We start from the raw sequence: 13,725 nt of genomic DNA, 5'->3' as shown, positions 1-13,725 counted from the left end.
TATAATTTTATTAATTTGATATTTTCTCCAGCCTGGGGGGTTAATCTTGTTGCTTCGGCTGAATGGATAGAGAGGTAACAGTCTCGTCTGTGCATCAAGACGCCCACAGCCAGACACTACTTTACACTAGGCAGTAATTTTACAGAGCAGCCTGGTTCTCGCTGGAGTGCTACATTAACGCTCAATCAGATGGTGTCGTGACATGGCAGGGGTGGCTGGGTTGGCTTGGGTGAGCTGGTCACAAAGACTGCAGTCTTTCCATGGCCGGGAGGACGGACATGGTGAGAGGAGGGAGGGGGGGGGGCATTAAAAACCACAGCACTCAGCAACTGAATCCAATCCCTTTAATCCCTGCTGGTATGCCCGAGCGACAAACGCCCATTGGTCTCCACCTCAATTAGCACTGATGGGGCCGGTTGTCGGACGGGTCAGGAGAGCGCCTGAGTCTCTCTCTCGTAAATCGACGCCGAATGTACCATTTGCACAAGGAGCACATACCCTGTGTCCTCCATGCGTAATGGGCTGCAATCGCCCACCACATACCTTACATTCTTGACAGGACGAGCAATTTAAAACCCCTTGTTATCTCTCGCAGGGTACTGTACAAAGATCTGCAAAAATCCCCTGGCTCCCCCCTCCATCCCCTCTGTGCTCAAATTGTTTGGATTTATTTGAAGGGTGTGTTAAGTGCCACTTGGGCTTAAAGCTGAACTGTGTATTGAGTTTGCAGTGATATTGCAATATCACAAAGCCTGCAGCATGGGCATTTCAATTCATTTTTATAAAACAAGCAATCAATAATTGAAGAATAGAGAGGGAAGGAGGGAGGGAGAGAAGGAGACTGGCAGACAAGCCATTATATATATCCTAGGTAGGTGGAGATTGGTCCTTTGTGAATCCAGTCCAGTTGAGTGAGAGATATTTCCCATAATCCACCGCTCTAAAGCTATTGAGTGTGCTTCAAGCACCCATCACAAGGTAATGCAGACTTACAATAAAACCTTGAAAAACAGTGTCTCCATTCATATTGCAAATACCATTACTGGGTAATCAAAATATGATATTGTGTTCAGCATCTGCAGCTTTGCTTACATTAGAAAACCAAGAGAAAGTCTTGGAGAAGTAAAAGTGTACAGAAATACACTCTGTGGTCAAGGTTAGCCCACACTGGATCACAGGCTGCTGCTGCTGATGTGTGTAACTAATGCACCGCCCTGTTCTGACTCATCTCACGTGGCCCTCCAAGACATGTCATCCGCCGCTCAATTGAGCTCACTGTTTGCACTCGCCAGCTTCACATTTGTACAAGACAAACCAATAAAACGCTGGGAGTCAATAAATCCCCCTCTTTCATCTGTCCAGCCATCAGACGACCTCGCTGACTCCTGGCTCATCTTTATATTTAGTGAAAACGAATGACACATACCGGTCACGGGGCCCCCTGAAGGCCAAAATAAATCTCCAACACTTGTGTATTTTTAATTGAGATTATATTACAGGTGCACTAAGCTAAGAATTTGAAATGCCCAATGCATAGAATAAGCATAATGTATCTGCAGAGTTTATAGTTGTTGTTTTTTATCAATACCAGTGATGACTCAGTGATTACCAGGAACACACTGCTGAGATTTCAAAATCCTCTTTCCTGTCAATACGGCTTGGGAGGAAAAACTTGTCAACCAACCAAGAGTTTCAAGACTGAACAAATCCCCTCTTCACCTCACTGGCAATTCAGATAAAGGTTTGAGCTACAAGTGAGCCGCCAGTGTCAAAAGACAAGTCAGCTACAAGAGCTAAAAAGCCTTGGAAAAAAAAGGCAAAAAAAAATTCCTTTCCTTTTGGGTTTTTAGACCAATTCACTGGCTTATTACTCTTTCAAATTTGTAATCGTGTTATTTGTGGTGATTACAGGACAATAAATGTCAGAGCAAAGACCTGTTGATGTATTTGCAGTTCATATAGCTGCTGCTCAATTCATCTGAAATGACATTTGAGGTTTATCAGATGGTAACACAAAGTGACAGCAACAATAACGGCCGGATAACGAACCCACAATATCACGAGCAAATAAGTGTTCACCCTGGCCCGCCGAGTGCCCGAGACACCATTACCCTTTAGTGGTTTCAGTGATAAGAGGTTAGAGCGACCTTCATGACAGTGAGGAATCTTGGCAGGAGACGGACGAAGACGAAGAAGAGGAGGAGGAGGAGGAAGGAGGGAGCGTAAAGCAGGCAAGGACCCTCGAGAGAGCCTGAAACAAGAGCATGATGAATGTACAGCTCGCAGTTTTTAATCAAGGATCAAAGCAGGGCCTCTCCGTCTGAGCAGCCAGCCTGTCTAGACTGAAACTCTCCCAAGCACATAAAGCAACATCTGCAGGATGCATTAATTACAGTAAAGGACCATTCTGGACTGTTCTCTTGAGTACCGACACATCAAGAGGTCCAGACTAAGATTACATAGTTCGGTATATGTGAATAGTTTTATCCAAAAAGCTATTAATATATATCTATATCTTGAGACTCAAATAGCTCAAATTCATTGCCAAGTAAAAAGAAACAGGCTCCACACTAGAGGTGATGTTGTTTCTTCAACCTTGGACTTACCATCTTCCCTATCATTTGTTTTAATTTGAGTCAGTAATGGTTACAGGGGCAATTCATCGACTTCCCATTATAGAGGTGCGCTCGGCTTGCATTTACATTTTAGCCTTTTAGCCGATGCTCTTATCCGGCATGACTTACAATAAGCTGAGCATGTAGGGTTTTGCCTCAAGGACACAAGAGCTGACAGGATGAATGCTTGTCGCAGATGTTGAATGTGTGACCTTTTTTGATTAGAGGGTGGACTCTGTGACCTGTCGTAGGCCCTGTTGACCCACCTCTCCTTCAAATTAATCCTTTTTATTGCATATACACATGAATCACAAGTTAAAAATGACTGATGATTGAATATTTTGTTCCATTGAAGCACCAGCCTTATTCTGTAAGTATCAGTAAGTAAGTATCAGTATCTGCCGTAGGTTGCTTTGTCTGTTTGTCTGCTGGATTATGGATAAACTGATGGTCTGACTTTCATTAAATTTGGTGAAAGGGTGTAGCCTGGGCCAAGGACGAACCCTTTTAATTTTGGAGTGCAAAGGGTGGACACACAATATATCTTTTACATTCATTAACGTTGCAGGATCTTTTTTATAGCATCCGTGTGTTTCAACATTAGGACTTGGAGCTTACAAACAGACCAAAGTCGGAAAATTAGGAATATATATCGATCAAAGCAGTTCCAGGGCCAGTTCGGAGCCGGTGCCTAATCCTGAAGCAGTTCCTCGCTTTCTGACAGCCAAAGAACCGGCTTTCGGCCACGAAAACCGATTCCAGAGCGGCCCATGAACCACTTTTGTCAGGGGCTGGGGCCAAGATTATCGTGACCAAGAAGACTAACTAAAATGTAGAGGTGGGTGAAAAAATCGATACAGCATAGTATCTCGATATTTTGCGTGGCGATATAATACCGATTCATGGCCCCCAAGTATCGATACTTTTTGTCATAATTAATGGAAAATATGAAGTGAATTCTTTAGTACTTAAAATAAACTCAATTGCTTATTTAATGGACACAGCCGTTTCGAAGCTATAGAGTGAGGACATCCCCAGATGAATACAGTGACTTAATAACGTGGCTCTTGAGTCTGTGGAAAAGCAAACCAGTTCTGAGACGGTTCGCAAGTTGAACCAAGTCTGAACCAGCACCAGGACCAGCCCAGCAAAAGAACTAAGTCTGCCTTGGTCAAAAAGGGGTATGATTGGTTTCTAGTATAATTTCCACCTACTGGCTCTACAGTAAACAACACTATCTAGATGCAAAAAGGTTAAAGAATTATGCTCTAAAAATAATGGAGTCTGAATATCATGTGATTCATAACTATGGCTCCAGTATTGAGCAGAATAATCAGGATCAGGGACAGCTCAGCACAAATCATCTTACTCTGTCTTCTTCCAAGCTGACACCTCAGCTTCCTCCAAGGAGGTGGAAGCTGAATTAAATATGTATGTTATTTTAGTCCCTTCGCTGCCCCGAACACTGCTGTTATAAAAAGATTCAGAGCCTTTCAGTATTTGCAAATAATCCCTTGCATTTGCTTTGAAGTATCTAAGATTTTGTCTCTCAAAGATTTCCTCTAATTACTTAACCTCTGTGGTGCTTTTCCAGTGTATTGTCCTGTGTGGCAATACTCAGCCCAATGATAACAGGCGCAGGTTGAGACAAATCGCTGCTGCTGAACAAAATCCCCTCTATAGCAATTATGGTGTTTTGATGATTCTTAATTGTAGTGAAAGTTTAGACAGTCACTTATGTGGTGAAAGTGTTTTAATAGGGCCTTAGGTCTTCAAGATCTGTTAATACGTCATTGTGTAATATTAAAAAGGTTATCTGCCATGCCTTTTGCACATGATAAACATGATCATTCTAATGACTGGAGGTAGATTTATTTTCAATGGAGTTCAATGACCAGAGAAACTTTGCCAACACAAACAAACAGTGATAATAAGTGAACTTTCCAAAGGTCAACTTCACTCTTGTTTTTCCTTTCCAGTGTTATTTAGATTCATTAATGTCTGTCTCACACAATTTAATTGAGATTAAGCTGACTGCAGGAGATCAAATTTTACAAGATCAACACATCCTCTGTTAGCAGAGAAAAGCTTTGGTTGATGGTTTGCTCCAGAGTCCTTTTTTTGGAGATATTTTTTTAACTTCTCACCTTAAAAACTTTTGTTGAAAGTACAACTTTCTCTGATCAACTGCCAAAACTATTATTAACAATGATAGGCCTATCATTGATATATGGGTATTATCATTAATTGTCCTTATAGCAGAGATGAAAATTTATTTTACAGAACATTTAATGCAAAAAATTATGCTTAAGGTGGTTTAGAAATGGTGTCATCATCACTTAGTTTGTGAGTGTTGGACAAATAAAATATTTTTTCCCTATCAAAGATGTGCAATGTCTAAAATGTTAGATATTACCAACCTTTGCATATTCATATGAGTGCAAAATCCACAAGGAAAAGGTCAATTATTAATATAGAGTCAATGTAGGTTATAAATAACCCCATCTTGTTTTGGGCCCCATTTCATATCAACGATTATTTATAACTTGAATTACCAGAAAACAAGCAATATGTGATTATATATTGTATTGCGATTTGGAATGGCCTATATCGGGATATATTTTGACCATATTGCCGGGCACTACCTTTATATATACAAGATTCATCTACCACTGCATAGATGCAACCAGAGACTGTTGTAGCACCAAAAAAGCACACACAAATCGTCCATGTTGCCTGTGGTGTCCACAGAGCACAAAGCACACCTGGCCATGGTCTAAATTTAGGAGCGTCATTATTTCCTCTGCCCAGATCTGGCAACACGCTGTTCCTGGTCAACATTTTACCTCTATGAACGTGAACTAGCGCAGCCCTTTTGTTTTTATGATGTTAAAGCACAGAATGATACACAGCCCTGGAAGGGAGCAGTCTGACTAGTTGGGCCCAATGGGAAATCGAGGCTACATCTGGCCTTAACAAATACACCTGTGCTTTTGGAGCCTAATGCATAATGCAAGAGAACATATTAGAAATAGATATGGGGGAAAATGGGACAGAGCTGGTAGCTGGCCTCTGACTGCTTCAGGAAACACCCAAAACACTGCAGCAGAAGGGCATGGGATGGTTCGGACGAGCGGTTTAGACACAGTCAGAATGGTTTTAATGTAGTGAAGAATTACAAGCCGTGTGTGCTTTAAGTAACTCACTTATTTATTTAATTTACGCCACATTTTTTACTTGTCTTTCTAGTCTGGCCAAAGTTACAGAGTTACTCACATTCAACTATTTTTATTTAACTACCTACTGAGTGCCCTTTTCATGATTTTAAACTACTTAAAGAGTAAATATACTGCCCAGCGAGCCAGAGGAAACATTAGTTTTAGTCAGCCGTTAGTACAGTTTGTTACAGCACAGTTTGTCTTTATTCAAGTGTCATTTTTTTTAATAACTGGAAAAAAAGTGTTGTCTAGGTTTTAACACTTAAAAAGGCAAATAACACTTAATTTGCCTTCTAATGATTAACTGTGTCTGGAAAGGTCTGTGTCATTTGCCAAGTGAAGCCGAAGGCAACATTTTCACCTTGACTGAACGACTAAATTGTGCTGAATTGTAAAAGAAACAAGACCAAAAACATTAATAATGAAAAGGCTTGTTGGTTCTGGCACTAATTTTAAAGGCCAAGTCCTTACAACTTGTATTTATTCACATTTAAGCATCTACAAGATATTTAACATTTTGATGTGAAGTGAGGGAACACAATCTGAAGGAAAAAATCAGATAATTATTTGAGGGAAAGGTCTCTTTATCTCTTTCAATTCTCTCCAGGGAGGTCAGAGGTCGGGCAGACTTTAAAACACAGAGCTTGGAGCTGAAAAAATAAAAAAACACTTCATCAGCAGGGAATGCTTGGTGACAGAGAGACTTAATCTGCTTGCAGGGGAAGTCAACGAATTTGACCAGTTAATGCAACCGGTAAATGTTAGTTCATCCCCAGTTCAATGGGACAGAAAGCAGAGAGCCTGGCCTGACGACTGAGTTCAGATAGCGTTTCAAGTTAAGTTTGATGTGTAGCAGAGCTGAAACTGAATCATCAGATCTGTTGTGCTGCTGAGGATTTAAAAAAAACCCAGAGCTGCTTCATCCTCGCCATATTGATGTAACCTTACACGGGCGTGCAAGAGGATCAATGTCTGTGTGAAACTGCTGCAGTGTACAAAAAAGGAGGCCAAATGTGAAGGCAGAGCACGAGACTCGACTTATCCATCTATCAGCCTCACTGGTGGATACATAGAGAAATCTAAACATTTTCCCCCCAATTTACCAGCTAAAAATGACTTTTCAAGCAGGATATGACCTCTGAAGCCAGGGGTTGATTGCTTGAGTTGCATTCAGATCATGTCAGAAGAAGAGGAAAAACAGGGCACGGTCTTGTTGCTTCAACTTAGATCCGTTTATACTCATTAACTCATTAGGAAAAATGATACGGTCATGGGGTCAAACACTGCCATGACGGGCAAATATTGCCGTTATCAAAGATCTAAAATATACCGCAGATAATGCTTGCTTATAGTCTGCATAATTGACTCCGTTTGCACGGATATCATTGATAATTTAGGTTATTATTGGATGCATGTGCGCACACACTTCTACACAGCAAATGGGAAACATCTCTGGCTCATAATCACATTAAATCTGACAGGATCTGAACGTGCCATAACTTATGTGGCGGCACAGTAAATATTTACCTATTTGCAGTGTAAGCTCACACTAGATCTAAGGCAGAGGTCGCATTTCAAACAGATGACCTGGGTTCAACATCCGCCTGCTGCAGAGTCGCATTTTTAGTTCTTTTGGAAGTAAAACTGCAGTTGGGCAGAAGGGTGTTCTTTAAACTCAGCCCTCAGTACTGAAACTCACACAAGAAGCTCGTTTACTATCCTGTCACATCAACACTTTGGCAGACAACCTTGACCCGCCATGTGTTACAGCAGCATTTACACATGCCAGCATGGATCAAAACACCAGGCAGCTGCTGAATGCAACATTAAACCAGGTCAAATTTCACATCTATGCCTTTTTTATTTGTGAACAGGGACGCACAGTCTTTTCCAAAAATAATAGCATATTACAAAAGCATGTCATGTCTGGTTTAAAGGCTTAATTAGGCAACTTTGAATATTCATGAATCTCCTTAAAACCTGTAAAGCTAATCCCATAAAGTGCATATAGCATGCTAAATCTTAGCAACATCAGTAACACTAATTCATCTGGGCAATGTATCGGTATTATATAGATATGATAAGAGACAAAACATTAGATTTTAGATATAATATTGTAATAAGGATATCGTCTCCTGATTGTAAAAAGGCTTTGTTACGGTAAAGTTATGCTCTAGCTCTAGCTATTTTATGATTTGCTTTTACTAACTTAGTCCTTAAATCCACATTATTGAGGACTATTTATCACAAATCTCACTTTAAAATATCTGTGAAAGCTCCTACAATACCGTCACAACATCGATATCAAGGTAGTTTGTCAGAAAATATGATGACATTTGGTTTCCTCCATATTAACCAGCCTTGAACGAGGTCTCTTGATATTTACGGCTGCAAGTCGTACTTAGTTTATGTTTGGTTGACATGCCTAATATAAATATCTCATTGTTTGGTCTCTAAAATGTCAGTAAACTGTGAAAAACAACAATAAAAAATGTACAGAGCCAATTATATCTTCTAATTGCATGTTTTTGTCCAAACAAAAGTTCAAAATCTTTTATCTACTTCATTTACTGTTATAAAAGAAGAATTAAAACAGACAATATTCACATTTAAGAGGCTGTAACCACAAATCTGCTTGGCATTTAGCCTCACTTAATCAATTACACTTGCAGCTAACTAAGTTATCTTTGATCAACAAATTACTTAAGCTTGCTTGCTTTTCTTGAATGTGTATCCTTCTAAACTGAGTGTTTTTGTTTGCTGGACAAAGCACAAAGTCATTTAATCACTTCCGGGTTCGTGAAACGTACAGAACCAGCAGCAGATTATATACGAATTTGAGAGACAGTTTTACTTGAGTTCTGAGTTGCCAAACAACTGCAGTTTTTACAAACATGTTCCCCTGCAATTTTAAGTCTTTGAATGAAAAATCTCAACGTTATCTTGAATATTTTGGCATGTTGCAATAGGCCTCATCAAATAAAACCACTCTGGGCTAAGTGCCCTGCCCTTATCAGAGGTTTCTTGGTGTCGTCTTGAGCTGTGCCAATTCAACTTGGATTTCATGGAGGATTATTATTCCACCTCAAGTAGGAACCATTTATTTCCCCACTTCAGACAGTAATGAGCGAGCGGAATAATCATCTGCTGCACTGTGCAATAAACCCAGCACCTGGCTTACACTCTAACCAACCCCAACTATTACCGTATTTGAGAAGCCTTTTAATTTCTACTCAAATGTTCAAAGACACCCCAGGGCTCGCTGTAAAAGGCCAATTCCACTGCGACTTGATTTTATTTTACCTTTTTCATTTCTTAAGCTTTAATTGAAGCAGCACAGAAAAAATGGTTTAGTTAAGTTGCACAAGCATGCGAACAATAGGTAATAACATTTATAATTGAAAAACGAACTTCACTCTCAGCTTAATATTAATACACTTACCCAGTAATACAATTTCTGCTTATAAACAATAGGAAAAATGCTGCCTCCGGGTCAGATCTTTGTTTTCTTTGACAAATTAATCTTTCAACTCGTACAATCCACAATCTCTGTGGTTGCGTTCAGCCCTGCCTGCTGACAATCACAATCCACTCAAACCAGCAGATAAAGTGAAACTATTTCGTGTTGGTTCTTGTCCGCAGCATTGGACATGTTGTTAGCTCACAGCGCAGGTTGACTGTCATGTGATGAAGTAAACATCACAACAAATGGGCGGATTTATGATCTCAGTTTCAGTTTGTCATTTGCATTTAGGCTTTGACGAACGCTGCCACGTCAAACACGCCACAACGATGGACCATTTTGGTTTAATGTGAGCATTTGGGAAGGTGGAACAGGTTCAAGGCTGCATCCACTGGAACACTGAGTACATGAACTGGGAAAAAGCTTCCAAATTTGTACAATTAAACAGAAAAAACAAACAGATTTTAACATTACAAGCTAATTCTGCCTTTTTTTACAGTGATATTTTGATCCCATTTCTTAAAAAACCTTTGAACAAACTTGAAATATCTACTGGTAAGATGATGTCTTAAGCCAGTACCAGCAGATCACACAAGAAACTGCCTTTGCCTTATATGCTCTGCAAGAAAAAACAGCACTCCTGGGCTGACCCTTTTCAGCTTATTATCACCTTACTGACCCCGCTGACATTCATTATGCATCCACCCCCTGAGAAATGTGCACACATAAAGAATGTTCACTCGCACGAAGGCTGAAAATTGCTCTGCAGTGATGAGGTTTCAGTGTTATAATAAACACTGTATGAGCTGTGGGGGGATGGAGGGGGGGGTCTACTTTACCTACCTTCATAGATCCGAACCAAAACTTTCCATGACCTTTTAAGTGAATATACTTTACTTATACTTATTTTAGTAGTTGTGTCAAGGTTGGGGATAAAAGCTTTCTGGGAACATCTGAAGGTAGATTTAATAAATAAATAAATATAATGTTATTATTATTATTGATGCTGTAATGCTCCCAGCTTGGGTTTTAGACATAAACAGTTTTTTATTTCTTTAACAAATCTCTGAGTATCATATCTCATCTAATGTCAGAATTAACTTCTGTATTTATTTGGATGAAATAATCTCTCTATAGTGAGGACAGAATAGTGGTAAAAACAGTCATATATTGTCCTGTGAAAATAAGCTTAAAACCCAATTTATGCTGGTCCCATTTGGAGCATCTTAAACCTCTGAAGTCCAAGAGATTTTGGTTGAAATTTGTCAACTTCCTATGCATTCGTTTCTGTCTCTGTTTAGCATCTTTCAGAGCCATTACATCACATGCATGGCTCCTTTTTCTCCACATAAACTTGGCTATCAGTCTGATTTTTCATTTTATTTTAATTAAGAATGTATGAAGCTGCCAGGAACTGAAAAAACAAACAAAAGACACAGGCGTCTGTGGAAATGTAACATTTTTAACCATTTATACACACAAAACAGCAGAAATAATAAAAAATAATAAAACTACAAAACAGTCTATTTGTATGTAAATTAAAAATAGTAATAGTTTTCATTGTAGAAAGAAAATTCACATTTTAAAAATGGTCTAGAAACATAAATGGCACACTGTGAAAGCTCCTATGATTGCACTTTCAACTGGCTTTCTCAGCTTGTCTACATATCATATATAAATTAAGTTATTACTGTAAATAAAACGTGTATTTTCAATAAATAGATGGACTCCAGAGGGTTAAGTGGCTCCCATCTTGGGCTCACCACTGACATCTGCAACATACACAATGCATATCCACACACCGAGGATGGAGCATGCAATGAAAGGGCACCAATGATGGGAGAGTGGGATTTTCCCCCTTTCCCACATTGCACTGCATTCTCCACAGATAGCAACAAGCTATGCATTGCACTCTGCAGAGGTAATAATAAACATAAAACACAATTCATCAAAGACGACAATAAAGCATGAATAACCCCCCTCCACACCCACCTGAAGAGCAGGAGATGAGGAAAACGGCGAAGGCCAGTTTGGTGGCGTCTCCCATTTTCCATCCGAATCTGATCCTCTGACTAGAAAGAGAATAAAAAAACAAAAAGAATTCCCACAACAAAAAAAATCTAAAAATTCAAGAGTCAAATTAAATGTCTTGCTCCAGAGAGCACTGTCTCTGCAAAAAGGACATCTTTAAAAATGTCAGTATTGAATCTAAATCCACAATATCCCAGGTAATGCAAGCCTTAGTAGTCCAAAAAAAGAAGAAGGGAGGAAGAGGAGGGGGTGACGAAGAGGAGGGGATGGTTGGAGGTATTTCCAGGTTTACAGACCAGCAATGGAGGGCGACTTGTTGGCATTGAAGCCTGAGCTGTCATGTACTTGCCAGGTGTGCAGCATTGTTATGAGCAGACGTGTTCACCTGTGCCTGGTGCTGTTTGACCTGTTATTGTGAGAGCAGCGGAGCAGCGAGCCGAGCCACAGCCGGGCAGGGCGAACATCCATCGGACTGAAAATCGAGCGCACTTGGCTCTCCAATCAAACTTCTCATCGACAAGCTCCGTCGCATAGCTTTAAAAAGCGTCAAAACGGCGTTGAAAATAGCATTTCAAATCTCCCAGTGAAGAAAGGGGAGGTTCAAAACGTGTATTGCTGTTGTTCTATTCCGTGTGGAAGCCTCAGTTTGGTCCGACAGTCCGGCGGGGCTGGCCGGCCACAACCACAGCTCCGTCCGCTCCAACAGGGAAACAACCGATTACCAGGCTCCCTCCGCTGCTCCAAAGTGAGCCAAACAACCTTCCCCCGTCCAAATGACTCGAATGAACAAGTGGAAACACTATCATATGTTAGCAATAACCACTAAAGCTGCCGTTAATCCGTGTAGCTAATGCAGCTATCGAGTTTAGGACGAGCTGCTTTTCCCAAGTCCGTCTCCTCCTCGGTCGGGACAATTTCAAGATGGCGTCACTGACCCGCGGCAAGTCACCCAAACTGACACATGACGTTTCCGGTGAAGCATTACAAAATAAAATATTTCAATGGAATGCGTGATGGAACTTTCTTTTTTTAAATATATAACTTTATTTTAGGCATTTCTAGTTATACAGAAAATAGCATACATACATACATACATACATACATACACACATACACACATACATACATACATACATACATACATACATACATACATACATACATACATAGGCTACATACATACATATACAAACATACAAGCTCAAAATATATACCCATATTAATACCCTTCAACTTCTTTACATATTCAATGAAGGGAGTCCACACTCTATGGAATGTGTCACAGGAACCTTTCAGTGTATGTCTGATCTTTTCTAGCTGAAGTAAAGATTACACCTCCTGAATCCATCTCCTGAAGGGTGGGCATTTATTAGATTTCCAATTAATTCAGAGAACTTTACTGTTTTTTAACAAAGAAACTGCTTGACATCTGACTTTTCCCATGCTGTTTTCATATTTAGTGATATTCTCACATCTGTCCCAGTCTGACCAGTCTACCTGTAATGAAATCCATAAAGCCCATAGTCTATACATTTGGCCCTTGAAAATACCAGACAAAAAGCAAATAAGTTGTCATCATTGCTGCATCTGAAGTAAAATACAAGACTTAACCTTTGCAAACTTAATTCTTATTTCTCAGCCTTTTTGCAAATACATAAATAGATTGCAGAGCTTTAGCAGATCCATCAGAGCAAATGGAAATTGGAAGGTTTCATTTTGCAGAACATCTTTTGCTCAGATAGGATCAAAGACCGCTACCTGATCACTTGTCTAGTTTTTAAATGTCATGTTTTAATGTATTTATTTTGAAAAAACAAATTTGTTCTAATCTTTCCGTTTCATAAAAGCCCTTCTATGGATCGCTGTTGCAAATCAGAATCCGCTATAAAAACAATGATACTTGCAGCAGTCTGCTTATGTATATTATATCTGCCCCTATGAAATGAGCCAAAAATAATACATATTAAAAAAATGAAAAACGATATGCCATTGTTTCAATATAAGTATGTTATTCTTCTTGTCAGGACTTGGTCTACCAACAAAGGCAGGTGCTGCAATGTTACCTTTAATAGTAGGGTCCTATGTCAAAATCTAGTTTCATGACCACCATGATTACTCTAATTAATAATATTGTTTGTAATAAGGGCTTGACAGCAAATCTTGCAGACTCCTGACATGATAACTCTGGCAATACCAGGTGCTAAAAATGTTCTATTTCCTTCAAACTGTGTTATTTTTTATCAAATATAGTATTGTATAATCTGTTTAGTATTTCTAACGTTTTATTTTCATTCACTTTAATTTGGAAGCTAGAATGGTTCATTTCCGGTATGAGCTCGACCCACTTTCGACAACTTGATGAAATGCTTTACGAGATAGGGATTGTTTTTATTCGGGA

General features: G+C 39.5%; 1 protein-coding gene across 1 annotated transcript in view; it reads right to left on the bottom strand.

The window, feature by feature from the left end:
• Positions 1-12,237, bottom strand: part of LOC131962625 (activin receptor type-2A) — a 59,232-nt gene extending 46,995 nt beyond the window's left edge. Inside the window, exon 1 of the mRNA XM_059327571.1 lies at positions 11,289-12,237. Within this exon, the coding sequence (XP_059183554.1) occupies positions 11,289-11,343 (55 nt within the window). The 5' untranslated portion in view covers positions 11,344-12,237. The remainder of the gene's footprint in view (positions 1-11,288) is intronic.
• Positions 12,238-13,725: the final 1,488 nt, after the last annotated feature.

This window comes from Centropristis striata, chromosome 24, assembly GCF_030273125.1.
Source record: "Centropristis striata isolate RG_2023a ecotype Rhode Island chromosome 24, C.striata_1.0, whole genome shotgun sequence".
In the NCBI taxonomy this organism is placed as follows: Eukaryota; Metazoa; Chordata; class Actinopteri; order Perciformes; family Serranidae; genus Centropristis; species Centropristis striata.
The sequence above is the reverse complement of the archived record's forward strand: the minus strand, read 5'-3'. Positions and strand labels throughout refer to the sequence as shown.